The sequence below is a fragment of the Triturus cristatus genome, chromosome 2_1 (genome assembly GCF_964204655.1).
Source record: "Triturus cristatus chromosome 2_1, aTriCri1.1, whole genome shotgun sequence".
NCBI classification, from domain to species: domain Eukaryota; kingdom Metazoa; phylum Chordata; class Amphibia; order Caudata; family Salamandridae; genus Triturus; species Triturus cristatus.
Window position 1 is genome coordinate 443,797,568 of NC_140581.1, and position 15,940 is coordinate 443,813,507.

The 15,940-nt window shown below is 45.8% G+C and overlaps 1 protein-coding gene across 3 annotated transcripts in view; it reads left to right on the forward strand.

Moving 5' to 3' along the window:
- HOMER1 (homer scaffold protein 1) overlaps nucleotides 1-2,808 on the forward strand; it is a 966,005-nt gene extending 963,197 nt beyond the window's left edge. For all 3 annotated transcript variants that reach the window (XM_085632251.1, XM_085632250.1, XM_085632249.1), the window contains exon 9: nucleotides 1,355-2,808. In XM_085632251.1, the coding sequence (XP_085488377.1) occupies nucleotides 1,355-1,543 (189 nt within the window). In that variant the 3' untranslated portion in view covers nucleotides 1,544-2,808. The remainder of the gene's footprint in view (nucleotides 1-1,354) is intronic.
- Nucleotides 2,809-15,940: the final 13,132 nt, after the last annotated feature.

Below are 15,940 nucleotides of genomic sequence, written 5' to 3' on the forward strand. Positions count from 1 at the left end.
GACAACGTTCCCAAGACTTTGAGTGACAAAGCCCTGAAATCCTTTGATCAAATGGCAGTTTATGGAGTGCCAGAAACCTAGATGATAAGATATCTTCAAATTAGGCATTGGATGACATATAACTAGATTGGACTACAGGTAAGCAGACCACTAACACCATATGTGAGATACTGCTGATCACAAAATCAGATTATGCAGGAATATTATCCAATACATATTTATATTCCTGCCCTTCACCCCATGTCCGGTTAAGACTGCAGGCCAGAAAAGGTAAGAAACAGAAATAGGTAGGCAACTACCCACCAAGCAGTGGAGAGATATGCACTTTAGAGCGAGGGTGACTGAGTCTAGTGCAGTTAACAAAGAAGCACTGAGAAAAATAACCTATTGGTACTACACTTTCAAGTATATACTTGGGATAAATCTCCTACATTTGCTAAGGTTTTGTCCCAAACCCAAAAGATATTGGTATGAGCTTTTGGAGGATATAGACTTCATGCGTAACATGTATAATCATTGGCATAGTCTCCAAGAGGAAGGATAATAACGCTGCTACTATGTGAAGATAAACAAGCAATATTAGTCCAGTGGGGAACAAACAGAGTACCAGACCATAGGTCACAGCTACACCGAATGTGGAACTTAGGAAACATTTCCAAGACACTTGAGTCATGTGCACTCTAGCAGGGCTTGCACCGGTGGAAGCATAGATGCCAGATCGGGAGTGCAGGGTGCACAGATAGTAAAAACTGTTGTAGAAGGCAGTAACATCATAAAGCTTCCCTTTGGACATGAATTGTTTCTGGGAGTATGCAATTAAAGAAATACAGTCATATAAATACACCTCCTTCTCCTAGTATGGAATTAAATATTTGCTGCTGTTGATCAATGTTACCAAATATTGAACTCAGTGGCTTAGTATAAAGATTGCTATGCATGTGATATGTCAGGGTGTAATGAGGAGTTGTCTGATCTGCTGTGTCTAAGGCTGCTATGACACGAATCAGGCCTTACCATTGTCACGGATGTGAAGGACGTTTTCTGCAATCTTGAGGGTGTCTGGCTAGTGCCATATTGCGTCGGAAGTGAGACCCCTGAATAGCCTACATTGTTTTATCATTTGGGTAGCCACGGAGAGACAACTTTGGTCAGTCTGAAATCTGAATTTTTTCTTCGTAAATCAAGCCCTATGATCACTGCTGAAAAACTGTTACCTATCTCCCAGCAGAGAGGGACTTAAAGAAAATGTATTCACCGGACACTTATTGGTACCATGAGCAACCATACACCACACACCTGTGCACAAAAATACAACTCTACAAATTGTTAATTTGTTATGTTTTTTTTTTTTAAGGAGGTAGAAACTCGAAACAAAGACTTGGAAGGGCAACTGGCTGATCTGGAGCAGCGACTGGAGAAAAGTCAGAACGAACAAGAAGCCTTTCGCAATAACTTGAAGACACTTTTAGAAATTCTTGATGGGAAAATCTTTGAACTCACAGAATTGCGAGACAACCTGTCCAAGTTGATCGAATGCAGCTAAACAAAATGAGATCTCAGTGCCAATCATCTTAAAGATGCAATGTCTCTCTTCATATGGGACTATGTTGGGCTCTGCATCAAAGTTGCACAAACTTTAGAAAATGCTCCTTTTGGAGGGCCTATTTGCAAATTTAAGTAGGATAGTTTAGTGTAACATGTAGATTTCAGTGTAGCTAGCTGAAAAATATGAAAAAACTTGAACTACAAATTACCTCCTTGTATAATATTGGCCATAGTTAACTTGAAATATATAAACAGTAATTTGATGCAATCCTTTTCTGATTATTTGCAAACTGGAGACAACTAGCAATGTTCTGGGTTACATTTCCTTTTAGTGTTAGACACAATGTGTAGTTTTACCTGCTTTTTATATTAATTTAAAACTCTATTTGCTGTGTTTTGTGCAGAAACTAAGTGATGATAACCCTGTGTTTTTTGTTGTAATCTTAATATTTTCTCAGGATATTTTTGCACTGTTGAAACGGTGCCATTACCAAGTAATTCTTGCCAGATGTGAGAGGGAATGCATCTTTAATTGAACCATAGGTAATCTTTATGCTTGTATAGGGTTCTTCCTTTTTTATACTGGAAGATATTTCTGTATGAAGTTCACTCTGGTGTTCTATAATATTGTCCAGTGTATGGTTTACCTTTCCCAAATTAACTCTATTTATTTACAATATTGAGATAGTGTCTCCTTTTATTACCCATTTTAGAGTCGACCTTTGAAGGCAGCTGAGTTCCTAAAATAAAGGACTGATCATTGCATTTACAGTTTGATGTACAAAGATAGGCTCAAAAGGCAATTATTTATTATATGTTATTGTTAATTTAACTTCATACAATTATGTTTTGAAAACAAATGCTAGATATGTTAGAAGAAATGATTTCCGATTGATCACTGCATTACAGTGTGTGTGTAGGGAAGGATAGTAAAATCAGTTTTTATCAACACAACAAATATAGAGTTATTTAGTAAGTGTTACACTGAAACTTGCAACTCAAGAGGACTGTTTCTGGGAACTACGTGATCTCATAGTAATTTCAATTTTGCTTTCTCTTAGAGAATTCTGTACATCACACCATTGTCAAAACCACATCAGGCAATATTCAGAACTGTGTTAACAAAACTGATTTGAACTGAGTCAGTTATTAACTTCTATGACCAGATTTTAAAGTTCTTTTGATGTAATTTTAACAGAATTTTGGCAAACATACATTTGTTTATATAATATATTTATTTTAAGAAAAATCTTTAAACGGTAAGCCAAGTGTCATATGTCTCCTTCCTCTTGAATGAAATAAGAATGCATGCTTAGTCTTGCGATATAATCTAAATGTTAAGGGATGGTGGGTGGGGAGGGGGGTGTTGGCATCGGCCAAATGTTATATGTTAACTTTAAACATGTATAGTTAGAATTTATATTACATATAGTGCTACGAAAAAGTGCCTAGTTTCGAACGGTTACATCCACGTTTTTTTCAAGTGGACATTTCTCAATATAGACCTACAACTAGTTCTTGCATGTTGAAGAAACATTTATATAAGATTTGGTTCTTAACCTGCATAGTAATTATTACTCCATTTGGAGCGAACTACAAACACTTGTACCTGAGAGGACATAACTTTACTCTGTTAAGGTTTTATGATTTGGGAGAGCTTTGTTATGGTAGTTGTTCTAAAGTTAGGGCCAGTGTTGTGTGACAGAATATTTTCTAAAAGAAAGCAATGGATGGATTGCAACATGTTTAGAAATCTAATGCACAGAAAATCAATGACAGACTGTGCTCTTTCAGAAAAGATGCTGTAGCTTTGAATCTGAACATGTGCCTTTTGAATGCACATCCCTCTCAACTCTAGAACACACCCCCTAAGGAGTCTCTCTAACCCCTCAGCCGTAATTACCTCACCTCCTGTTCAGTTCTAGAGGCAAAGGCCTAATTTGTCTGCACTTTTCTTGCACATTTTAGTTTCTTCTGTGTTTGATTTGTGTGGGGAAGCTTCTCACTCCCACATACTTTGGTTGGTTTGCCTCCGAAGACTTGGTGGTTTGATTACTTCAAAAGCTCTGTTCTAAACTGATGTGGCTCTGAATGCCACAGGAGATTATGGGACTGGCACAAAAGGATGTGGTTCAAGTCATTCAAGAATGTCACAAAGCCGACATGCGTAACAGACTAAGTGCAAAGTGTTTTGTTTTTTTAAATTCTTTTTGTTCCCTCATTCACCTCTGACTACAATATCCACTCCAGTCGCCTGTACCCCGGAACTACGAAAACAGGTGGAAGAACAACCGACCTGTGGGTACGCATGTGCACAGATGGGCACCTTCCCAAGTGGTAAAGTCTCTCTCAAACTTGATCCGGAACACCTGCAGCTTCAGGTACAAGTGAGAGGTGGGGGGGTCCATCGCAGCCTTGCGAGATATTAAAAGGTGTAATCATAGGGGAGAGTGTTGTGTGATTCATCTCCTAACGATTAACCGCTGCCGCTTCTGCCGGCCATCTTAAAAGGAAGTTCCAAAAAGCCTTCTTCCTTTTGGTTGGTCTCCCCCTTAAATCTAATTAGATGTGTCTACCCACTCCGAGTGTTGAGGAGAGGATCCTCCTACCCACTTACGACATATATCCCTTCTCGCTAGAAGTATATAGCATAAAATAGGAAGTATCAGGCCGGGCCTGTAATGTTATCTGTAACTCCAAAAATAATCAATGAGAGGCTTACCTTAACTTGCAGCCTAAGTATACTTGAAATGGTCTTACCCACTTCCTTCCAGAATTTGAGAATAGCCGGACATTGTTGGAACATATGAATGTCCTATGCTTTCTCCAACTCGTATTTCATACATTTGGCAGGACTTCCTTCTGTCATTTTTGACCGCTTTTGTGGAGTTAAGTAGGCTCTATGGAGAGAAAAAAGATTGTTCCTCCTTAACCAAGCAGGCTTAACAATTCAAAATAAAGTGCTCATCAATACTTGCCAACCATGCTGCCACAGCTCTCCCAGTAAGCACTCGCCCCATAGCTCTTCTGCCAACACGAAATCTCCATCTAAGGCTTTTTGAATCGTCCAGTACCATGTTGATACTTCCTTTCTTCCAGGAGGTTTCATCACCAGTTGCTCTTCTAAATAATTACACGCACCGATCTAGGACCTCTGATTATGTTCCCAACTTCTTAACCCCTTCGCCGCGGCACGAATTCCGCCGCGGTGCTGGGGGGGGGTTTGGGGTCAGCACGGCGCCGCCATGCTCATGACGGAACCATGCCGTCATGAGTCACGGGCGAGCTGTGCTCATGACGGCGTGGTTCCGTCATGACTCCGCCCACTTGCATTGATCGCCCACACAGGCGAGGAATCAGTGCCGCGTGGGCGGAGCGGCCGCCAACGGCCGCAGCATGACGGAACCACTCCGTCATGAGCACACGGCACCCGTGGCTCATGACGGAGTGGTTCCGTCATGAGCAGGGAACGGGTTAATTGAATGTACTTGAATTTTGAAATGTTCCCCTCCAGATTACTACTAAACTCTGCCCATGTTATGAGATTGCCATCCTGAACAAGGTCTCCCCAGCATCATAGTCCCGCTTTCCTTAATGGGATGCCCAGTTTGTCTTTTAGGCAGTCAGGTGTTTCTGGAGAATCCCATATAGGAGCCATGTTAGAGTAGTAGCCTAAACCCCTTAACCGTCTAATACTGGCCTAAAATCTAGCCATTGCTTGTAGCACCTTTTGTCTAATCTTTTTTTAAATATTTACAGTCCCCAAACTTGAATAGGAAATGATCTGTTTGTGAGTTGGCCCCCTTCAGCATTGCTGAGAATATAGATCCCACATCGGAGCAGTCTGGAGATTTTAACAGCATTCTGGAATGAGACAGTTAGAAAGCCCATGCGTAGTATTGAAAATCCAGGAGGGATAGACCCCCTTTCTCCCTTTTGCACCGCAGCTTTTTCCAGGAAATTCTTATGCCTTTGTAGGCCGATATAAATGAATTGATGGCCTGCTGAAGTTTATCAATAGGTGACTTTCCAAAATGTAAAGGGATTGTATTGAACAGAAAGGTGATTTTTGTCAGTATGATCATTTTAACCAGATTCACCCTCCCAAAGATTGACAGAGGGAGGTGCATCCAGCTCTTCATTAGTCGAGTACATGCCCTAATAACATTATTTAGATTAACATCTGGAATTTTGTCCGTCTCCTGTACAATCTTCAACCCCAGATATCTCATTTCTTTTTTAATCAGAGAGTTTCCCTCTTCTAAACTCCATGTCATTATCTCTGTCTTCTCGTTGTTCACTTTATACCCTGACACCTTTCCAAACTCAACTGCATGATGAAAAATTACTGGCAGGGCGGCGGAGAGGTCCGATGAGTACACCAATAAATTGTGTGCATAGAGTGCTACCTTTCTCTCCCACCCATCATACCCAAAACATGGGTTGTTATCGGAGTCTCTAAGTTTTTGTGCAAAAGGCTCAATATAGAGGTTAAAGAGGAGACGAAGGGCAACCCTGTCTAGTGCCTCTGGATATTTTGACTGACCAAGTCTGATTGCCGTTTACTAACATTTTCGCTGTCCGATCCTGATATATTACCTGGATAACCTTACGGAAGCTCTTCCCCAAGTTGTACTTTTCCAAAATAGCCTCCAAGTACAACCAATTTACTCTATCAAATACTTTGGTGGCATCTAGAGTCGTGACAGCTAAGGGGAGTGAGTGCGCCGAGGCCAGGTCAATCGTGCTTATAAGGCTATATGTAAGTTCATGTAAACACCTGCCCTTTACAAAACCCTTCTGATCACTGTGCAACATAACTCCTGCTACTGTGCTCAACCTGTCTGCTAAGACTTTCTGATGGATACATCTGCCAGTGGATTCCACACCTTGTGAATATCCCCTGCGCCAGCAACATTTGGAAACTTTTGTAGCAGTCCATGCCAATGAGGTCGAAGACGACGTCACAGAGACACGACTCCGCTCGTGACTCCGCTGATGTCACCGGCTCCATAAGAAGACCTCGTCGGCGTGATGACGTCAGATCCCTTTTTTCCGCGCCGTCGACGCCAACGGTTTTCGGGACTCTCTCTCTGTAGCTGTATTTGATACTTTGTTTTCTGCTGGTATCTTTCTCTCTCTTCTTGTCTTCAGCTGAAAATGTCAACGAAGAAGTCCGGGTTTAAGCCTTGCCGGGAGTGCGGAAAGCACATGTCAATAACGGATCCGCATGAAGACTGCGTTTGGTGTCTTTCATCGGACCATGATGTGGATGGATGTTCTTCCTGTCGCAAGATGAGCTTAAAGGCTCTAAAGGAGAGGGAGGCCAAATTGTTAATTGCCAAGATGAAGAAGGAAAAAAGAGGCTGGAGAAGATCGAGGTCGGCGTCTAAGTCGACTTCGGGACATGCGTCTAAGTCTAAGAAGCACAAGAAAAAGAAGAGGCATGGATCTCGACATCGCTCAGATAGGGAGACGGCTCCGAAATCGACCCGCCCTCCCGACGCTGTAAGGACTTTGTATCTCCTTCGCCTGTTCCTGATTCTCCTATTGGCCTGTCGTCACCTGTGGCTTCACCGGAGCATTCTCCGGCACCGGCTCCATCTCCGAAGCCGGCTCCATCTCCAACTCCGGCTTCGTATCCGGTTCCGATTGAGGAGCTTCCAGCTCCGGGTGTGCTTTCGGCTCCGCTGATTCCACCATCTGCGCCAGTCGGCCCGAGTCCGGTGATGCCTCAGCCTGAACCTTATCCATCGTTTCCAGGCCCAGGTCAGGATCCAACGCATTATCTTAATGCTATGTATGGGGTCTTCTCTAGAGCCTTGTACCCCTCTGGTGCACCTTCGGGTCCTATGGGTCCTATGGCCTTCAGTTTGGGAGTTCCCCAAGCTTATCCTCAGGCTCCCTTCATGCCATTTTTTCCGGCTACGCCGTCTTGGCATCTACCGGCGCCGAGGACATGGACACCGCTCCCTTCTTCACCGGCGCCGACTCGACCTCGTTCGACGCCGGCTGTTCCATTGGATCTGCGCTCAACGCCGGCTCCAGCGCCGTTGGATTCGGTCATGGCGCCGCCGACTCCTGCTGTGAGGTCAGATCCAGGAGGGAGGCCCAAAGGGTACTGGAGGAACAGAGGTACCTGATAGAGGAGGTAGAAGAAGGTGAGCTGATGGAGACGGATGATGTGTTTGATGAATTGAAGGAGGCTAGTGGCCTGGATTTGTCGCCTGAATGGGAGATCACTCCTCCTGCTGATGCTCTTTCATAGGATGTGGCTCCATACCACGCTGTTATTAAAAAGGCGGCTGAACTTCTAGATCTGCAATTGCCATCTGCAGAGTTTAAGCCTAACATCCTGACCGAGGTTCTGCACTCTCCTTCCACGGCATCTGAGCCTTTGCTCCCTTTTAATGAAACCATTATAGAACCAGTATTGGAGGTATGGCGTAAGCCCTTCTCTGCTCCTGCAGTTTCTAAAGTTATTGCTAGGAGGTATAGGGCGGCTCCGGCGGACCCAGACTTTTTAACATCTCATCCTTCTCCGGAGAGTCTGGTAGATCAGGCTGCCTGTTCCAGAAAATCGACAGGTGCTTTTCCCCAAGTCCCGAGTGACAGGGATGCGAAGAAATTGGACCAGTCGGATAAAAAGGTCTTCTCTTCTGCCAGTATGGCCTTAAAATCGACGAATGCCACCTGTCTTTTGGGACGATATATCCATGCTCTTCTGGATTCAGCAAAGCAATTGGCCCCAAAGCTGTCAGAAGAGGATAGGATGAACTTTAATGAGGTCCTATCGGACACCCAAGCGGCTGCACGTCGGGTAATCCAAAGTGGCTTGGATACAGCTGATTCGGTAGCAAGGATCATGGGTTCTTCTGTTGCCACGAGGAGGAGTGCGTGGCTCAAGTCTTCCGAGTTCTCCCCTGATGTGCAGGCAACGCTCCTGGACTTGCCTTTTGATGGCTCTGGACTTTTTGGCAAAAAAGCGGATGCTGCGCTTGAAAGATTTAAGGAGAGTATGGCCACGGCTAAATCTTTGGGCCTTCAAACTCAGCCAAGGGGTTCGTTCAAGAGATACAGGGGCTTTGGAAGGTCATCCTTTCGTTCTAACATACAGCCCCAGCAGCAGCAGCAGCAGCAGCAACAGCAGAACACTCTGTATAAGAGCTACAGAGGTAGAGTCAGAGGTCGCACTCGAGGTAGACAGCTCTCCTCCTCCTCCTCCTCAGCCCCTCCCACCACTGCAAAGCGGCTCTAGATCCACCATTCTGGATCATGCTGGTCCTGTGGGGGGCCGGCTTACCCATTTTCTACAAGATTGGTAATCGGTCACTTCAGACCTCTGGGTTCTAGATTTCTTTTTTTTTTATAAATTCTGTTTATTGAACATCAAAAAAGGGGTCATGTCATACAGATAATCAGTTTCACATTACAGGGTACCGTGTCATTTACAAGCAGTGGTGTTTCGTCTCATGTTATCGAAATTTGCGACAATATAACATGCAGTTGGTTTTAGATCATCAAGTGTTTGTCAAGGGAGGGAACATTAGGGGGTTCGCACACTCCTCCCCGATACACATTCCACTTAGTCCAGATTGCTATCCATTTCCTGGGGCATCCACGAGCAACGTATACTGTCTTCTCTCTTGCCATACACCAATCCATATCCTCCCTCCACCCCTTCACCGTTGGTGGTGCTGCAGCCCCCCAGAGTCGCGCTATGTTTCGCTTGGCGATCATCTGCCCAAGTGTCACCCAGAGCCTCCCTTTTACATTCAAGTCTGTGGGCTCCCAGATATTCAAAAGGCATCTTTTAACCTCCAGTCGAAGGGTAACCCCCCAGACCACACTCATGCATTCGAGGATTTTTCTCCAGTAGTCCTGAATCAGCGGACACTCCCAGATTACGTGCAGGAAGGTACCCTCCAGCCCACACCGCCTCTTACACATCCCATCCTCACTTCTACCCATGAGCATTAGCTGCTGCCCGAGAGGGAAACCCTGTGTACAATTTTTAGCTGTATCAACCTCAATTTTGCAGAAATGGCGACTTCTTTAGGGGAGGAGAGTGCTTCTTGCCACTCTTCGTCAATTTCCAGACCGTCCCTCCCCCATTTCTCCCTAAGTGCTCGCAGAGGGTCCGGAGTATGGTGAACGAGTTTTTTGTATGTGAGGGATATGCTTCTCTCTGGCAGGTGTCCGTCAAGCAGTCTATCCTCGAGAGGCGAGGATTCTGGTAGTGACGTTCCAGCTGGAATGTTAGCCTGTAGGGAGTGTGTGACTTGCACGTATCTAAAATATTCCGAGTCGGCCATCTTGTGCGTTTGTTGTAGCAAGGTGAAGGTCACCACCCCATTCTGTCCCCAGAGGTCCCTGATATGCGAGATACCTATGAGGTCCCACTTGTCGAACCCTTTAGTACGTCCTAGTGTTCCCAGTTGTTCCGAGTCCCAAAGGGGAGTCGCGAGCGTGAGTCTGTTGGCCCATCCCAGGTTACGGTTAACCACGTGCCATAATTGCACCGTGTGTCTGGTAGGTCCAGTTAGCGGAAACTTAGCCGGCCTAGAGTAGAGTGCTCTCGTAAAGTCACCTCCCGGTAGCAGCCATCTATCCATACAGTAGGCTGGGTCGTCCCCGCTTCCGTACAGACATTGGTTTATGGCGGATAATTTCCTGCCCATTAGTACTTTTTACTTTTTTACATCCAAGAGTTAACTTCCGGAGTGCTATGCGCGGTTTCCCGTCCCATAGTAGATCCCTTTGCAGGGCTTCGACGTCTTTAAAGAAAGCGTGTGGGACTGGGTCAGGGTAGTTCTGAAGGGCATATAGAAAGTGGGGCAATGCCATAATTTTGAAAAGCGCTGCCCGCCCAAGGAGAGACAAGGGTAGTGTTTTCCACGTGCTGGTGTCCCGTCTGAGCCGCTGCAAGGGCGGGAGGAGGTTCCGCTCATATCGTATCTTGGCATCCGTGGTGACGAATACGCCGAGGTATTTGAATCCCTCGGCCGCTATCTGGATTGGGCAGTTCCCGGGTAGGGATGGGGCCTTCCCATGGAGGACATATAGCAATGACTTGCTCCAGTTAATTTGAAAGCCCGAGTTTCTTCCAAAACTGGTAAAGATGTCTAACACCACCCTCAGTGATTGCGGAGGGGAAGCAAGATAGAGAAGGATATCATCGGCATATAATGAGATCCGGTCCTCCCGGTTCTAGATCTTGTAGAAAATGGGTACGCCCTTCCCTTTTGGGAATTCCCTCCAAATTACCCTCCTTGCCAAGGTGCTTGCTCGGAGGACCACCTTCTTCTCCTGCAGGAGGAAGTCCTGACATTACTAAAAAAAAAAGGTGCGATAGAGGTGGTTCCAGAGCGGGAAAGGGGTCAGGGATGCTACTCCCGGTATTTCCTGATTCTGAAAAAGGACGGCAGATTGCATCCAATATTGGACCTCAGGATCTTAAATCTTTTTCTGAAGCAAGAGAAGTTCAAGATGCTCACCCTTGTGCAGGTTCTTCAAGCGCTGCATCAGGAGGACTGGATGGTGTCGATCGATTTGCAGGATGCGTATTTCCACATCCCCATCCTCAAGTCGTACAGGAAGTATCTCCGGTTTACGGTAGGGTCGCAACATTATCAGTTTGCGGTCCTTCCATTTGGTCTTACTACTGCACCTCGAGTCTTTACGAAGGTGATGGCAGTGGTGGCAGCCCATCTCAGAAGATCGGGGATCTCAGTTTTCCCCTATCTGGACGACTGGCTGATCAAAGCGGAGTCGCCAAAGAAGGTGCTTCATCATCTGCAGGTTACAACTCAGCTGTTGTACAAATTGGGTTTTTCGATAAACGTGCCCAAATCTCACCTGGTGCCCTCTCAGCGCAACCTGTTCATAGGGGCGGTACTGGACACTACTGTGTGTCGGGTATTCCCACTTCCACAAAGGATTCTCAACATACAGGGAATGATTCCCTTGTTTTACAATGGAGCGGTTGTTCCAGTCCTGAAGGTCCTTCGCCTGCTCGTTCTGTTTGCTTCATGCATGCTGTTGGTCAACCATGCACGCTGGCACATGAGGGCGCTCCAGTGGTGCCTCCGCAGGCAGTGGTATCAGCACAAAGGAGATCTCAGGGAGTCTGTGAGGATCTCCAGAGAAGCTGCGGCGGATCTGTCTTGGTGGAGCGTGGAGGGCATTCTGTCTCAAGGAAAGCCTTTCCATCTACCTCCATCGGTGGCCACAGTGATAACGGATGCTTCCACTTTAGGGTGGGGTGCGCATCTGGGGGATCTGGAGATCAAGGGTCTTTGGTCTCCAGAGGAAAGGTTGCTTCACATTAACCTTCTGGAATTACGGGCGATACGTTTGGCGTTCAAGGCCTTCCTCCTTTCCCTTCGCGGTCAGTTGGTTCAAGTCCTGACGGACAACACTACCGCAATGTGGTATGTCAACAAGCAGGGAGGAGTGGGATCGCTTTGTCTCTGCAGAGATGCTCTGTGTCTCTGGTCCTGGGCTCAGGATCAGCAGATTTGTCTGATGGCAAATCATTTGGCCGGGGTTCTGAACGTGCGTGCAGACAGTCTCAGTCTGCAGTTCTCCGCCGACCACGAGTGGAGGCTACATCCGGAGGTGGTTCGTCACGTCTTCCGGACGTGGGGAACTCCTCGGGTGGACCTGTTTGCCACTCACGAGAATGCTCACTGCCCGTCAATCTGAAGTCTCCAGTATCCGATGCAGGGAGCGTTGGGGGACGTGTTTCAGTTGAGATGGGATTCACATCTCCTTTACGCGTTTCCTCCCATACTCTTGATTCCTCGGGCTCTGAGGAAGATTCGCCAAGACCGGGCCCAAGTCATATTGATCGCCCCGGATTGGCCAAGAAGGGTGTGGTATACAGATCTTCTCCACCTCTCCTTGTGCCCTCCGCTCTGTCTCCCTCTGAGGGCAGACCTCCTCTTGCAGTTGCAGGGGCAGGTTCTACACCCCCACCTCCAGAGCTTACACCTTCATGCCTGGAGATTGAACGGGGCAACCTGAATTCTTTTTCTCTCCCGCCAGATGTGGTAGATGTAATTTTGTCTGCCAGACGTCATTCCACCAAATCTATCTATTCCTATAGATGGTCTAAATTTGTGCTCTGGTGTGGGGAGAAATCTATTGATCCTTTGAGGGCTCGTTTATCTGACATTCTTCAGTTTGCCCTTTCTCGTGCTCAGCAAGGTTTTGCTGTAGCCACTGTAAAGGGATATGTTTCGGCCTTGTCGGCATTCCTTTGCTTGCCGGATCAGCCATTGTTGTTCAAATCGCCTATTGTTTTACGATTTCTGAAGGGCCTTACAAACAAGTTTCCTCCTACTCCTTTTATTGTGCCTCAATGGGACTTAAACCTTGTCTTAACTTACCTGATGGGTTCTCTCTTCGAGCCCTTACACAGGTGTCCCTTGAGACTGTTGTCTTTCAAAACGGTCTTTCTCATTGCTATTACCTCGGCAAGGAGGGTAAGTGAGCTTCAAGCTCTGAGTTCAAAACCCCCGTTCTTGACCATTCATGCTGAAAGAATGGTACTCAGGACCAGGGCTGCTTTTCTGCCAAAGGTGGTAACTCCTTTCCATCTGGGGCAATCTATTACCCTTCCTACCTTCTATCCTCCCCCTCACCCTTCCAAGGAGGAGGAGCGGCTTCACCGCTTGGACCCTAAGAGGGCGGTGAGCTTCTACCTTGATAGGACTAAAGACTTTCGAGTGGACGACCAGCTCTTTGTGGGCTTTGTTGGCTGCAGGAAAGGCAGAGCGGTACACAAGCACACCCTTTCCAGATGGATTGTCTTGTGCATCAAGATGTGCTACTCTTTGGCTGGTAAGGAACCTCCAGAGGGTTTAAGGGCTCATTCTACTAGGGCTAAGTCTTCCACGTCTGCTATGTCTAGAGGTGTTCCTGTGGAGGACATTTGTAGCGCGGGAACTTGGGCCTCCCTCCACACTTTCGCAAAGCATTACTGCTTGGATTCCGAGGTGAGGAGGGACGGACACTTTGCTTGTTCCGTCCTTCAGGACTTTCTGGTATAGAAGGGTGGACACCCTCCTCCGGGAGTGGGACTGCTGTGGGAATCTTTTCACAAGGTGAGGAATCCACTGGCAGATGTATCCATCAGAAGAACAAGTTACTTACCTTCGGTAACGCTTTTTCTGGTGGATACAGTATCTGCCTGTGGATTCCTCACTGACCCACCCGCCTCCCCGTTGTCCACCCTTGTATACCTACAATAATGATTATGTTTCAAAATGTGTTTATTACTGTCAAAGGAAGAGTGCTATTTCTTTTGCCTTCCTTTTTATTCTTCACACTGTGTGTTTTGCATTGTATATTATGTACTGTTTATACTGTGTATATATTGCTGTCAGTCCGTCCGTGTGCCTCAAAGGCACGGAAAAAAGGGCGGAACTGACGTCATCACGCCGACGAGGTCTTCTTATGGAGCCGGTGACGTCAGCGGAGTCGCGAGCGGAGCCGTGTCTCTGTGACATAGTCTTCAACGTCATCGGCGTGGACTGCTACAAAGGTTTCCGAATGTTGCTGGCGCAGGGGATATTCACAAGGTGAGGAATCCATAGGCAGATACTGTATCCACCAGAAAAAGCGTTACCGAAGGTAAGTAACTTGTTCTTTGCAAAGATCTTTAGTCAGTGTTGAGCAATGATATTGGCCTGTACGACTCTCAGCTAGCAGGGTTGTTCCCTGGTTTTAGAATAAGTATGATAGTCTATAAGTATGATAGTGACCTCGCCCCAGGACCCAGGCAGTTGTGAAGTGGTGTATAAGATCTAATTGAACAGCGGAGTCATTAAAAAGGATTAATGCCTCACCCAAATTTCTGTACAATTCTGTTGGTATCCCGTCCGGCCCTGCAGCCGTCCCCCTTTTATTTGACTGCAAGACTTTCTTGACCTCCTCCTGAGTAATTTCCTGATTTAAAAGGTTCTGTTGTATTGCATCTAGTGATTTTGTTGTAGTCAAGCCCAACCCCTTCACTACTTCCTCCTCAGTGATTACCCTCTCTTCAGTGTACAACTTCTGAAAATACTCGTAGAAGGCTCTCTCTATTTCTGATTCAGTGGTTAATGTAGCCTTATTTCGTGCATCCTCTATTTCCTTTATAAGGTTTCGTTTTTTATCTGCTTTTACCTTCCAGCTCCTTGCCCGTATCCAAAATGCACCAACTTATTGGCCGTCTAGTGCTTTAAAATCCTTGTCTGCAGAATAGTTTCTAACTGCTCTTTCAGGATCCCTAACTTTTCCTCGTCCCTACGCCTAATCTCATCTTCCCTATTATCAAATATGCCTGCCTCCAAAGTCTTCATTTCGGTTTCCAACTGACTAACCTCCTCTCTATATCACCTGTTTCTAAAACAAAGTCTCCTTGTGATTTCCCCCCTTAGGTAGGCCTTGAGCGTCTCCCAATCTACCCAAGTGGAGGCAGACCCAATGTTGTAATTTAGGAATTCTTCTGTCTCCCTGCGCAGATAGTTAATTTCATCTGTATCGGAGAGTAAAGTCTGGTCTAGCATCCTACTTCTCCCAGAATGCCTACTTTTTAATTCCAGTTCCATAGTGACCCCTGAATGATCAGACAGGTGGGCAGTCAGATAATAGATACCCCGTATTACCTCTCTCAAGCTTAAGCTGACCAAGAAATAATCAATTCTAGATCTATGTCCGTACTTCTTATTGTGATAAGAAGTGCCTGGCAAAAGGCCAAACCTATTTTTCCAGCCATCACATAGCCTGGTATGACTCATCATCTTCTGAAGATAATACGTGATTTTGGGGTGGCCACTGCTCTACTGTTTTTAGATTTTTTCCGTTTTAGATCCTGTACTATATTAAAATCACCAGCCATAATTATAGGATCTGGAACATTTTGCAAATTGGTGAAGACTGTTTTCAGTGGCTCTGGATCATTGCAATTCAGGCCATAACAGCCCACCAAAGTTACTAAATTATCCAGCAGTTTAGTTTTAACAATGACCCACCTACCAGACTTATCCACTACAGAATTGATTATATGTACCTTCGCATGCCTTTTAATTAGTATAGCAACTCCTCTTATATTAGCACTTTGGTCAGTGCAAACCATTTGTTTAACCCACTTTACATTTTTGAAAATCAACATACACTCGCTCTTTACCAAGTGGGTCTCTTGTAGAGTGATTATTTGTGCCGGAGAGTCCCGAAGATACTGCAGGATTTTTGCCCTTCTTCCTTTTATACGTGGACCGGTAACATTCCAAGTTAAAATCTGAATAGTCGTCTTATCCCTCCATACTCGCGGCTCGATGTCTGGACCTCTGTATCCTTATCTGCCATAACCGATCTAACTGAGGTAGATGAGGTATTTTTTTTCTTT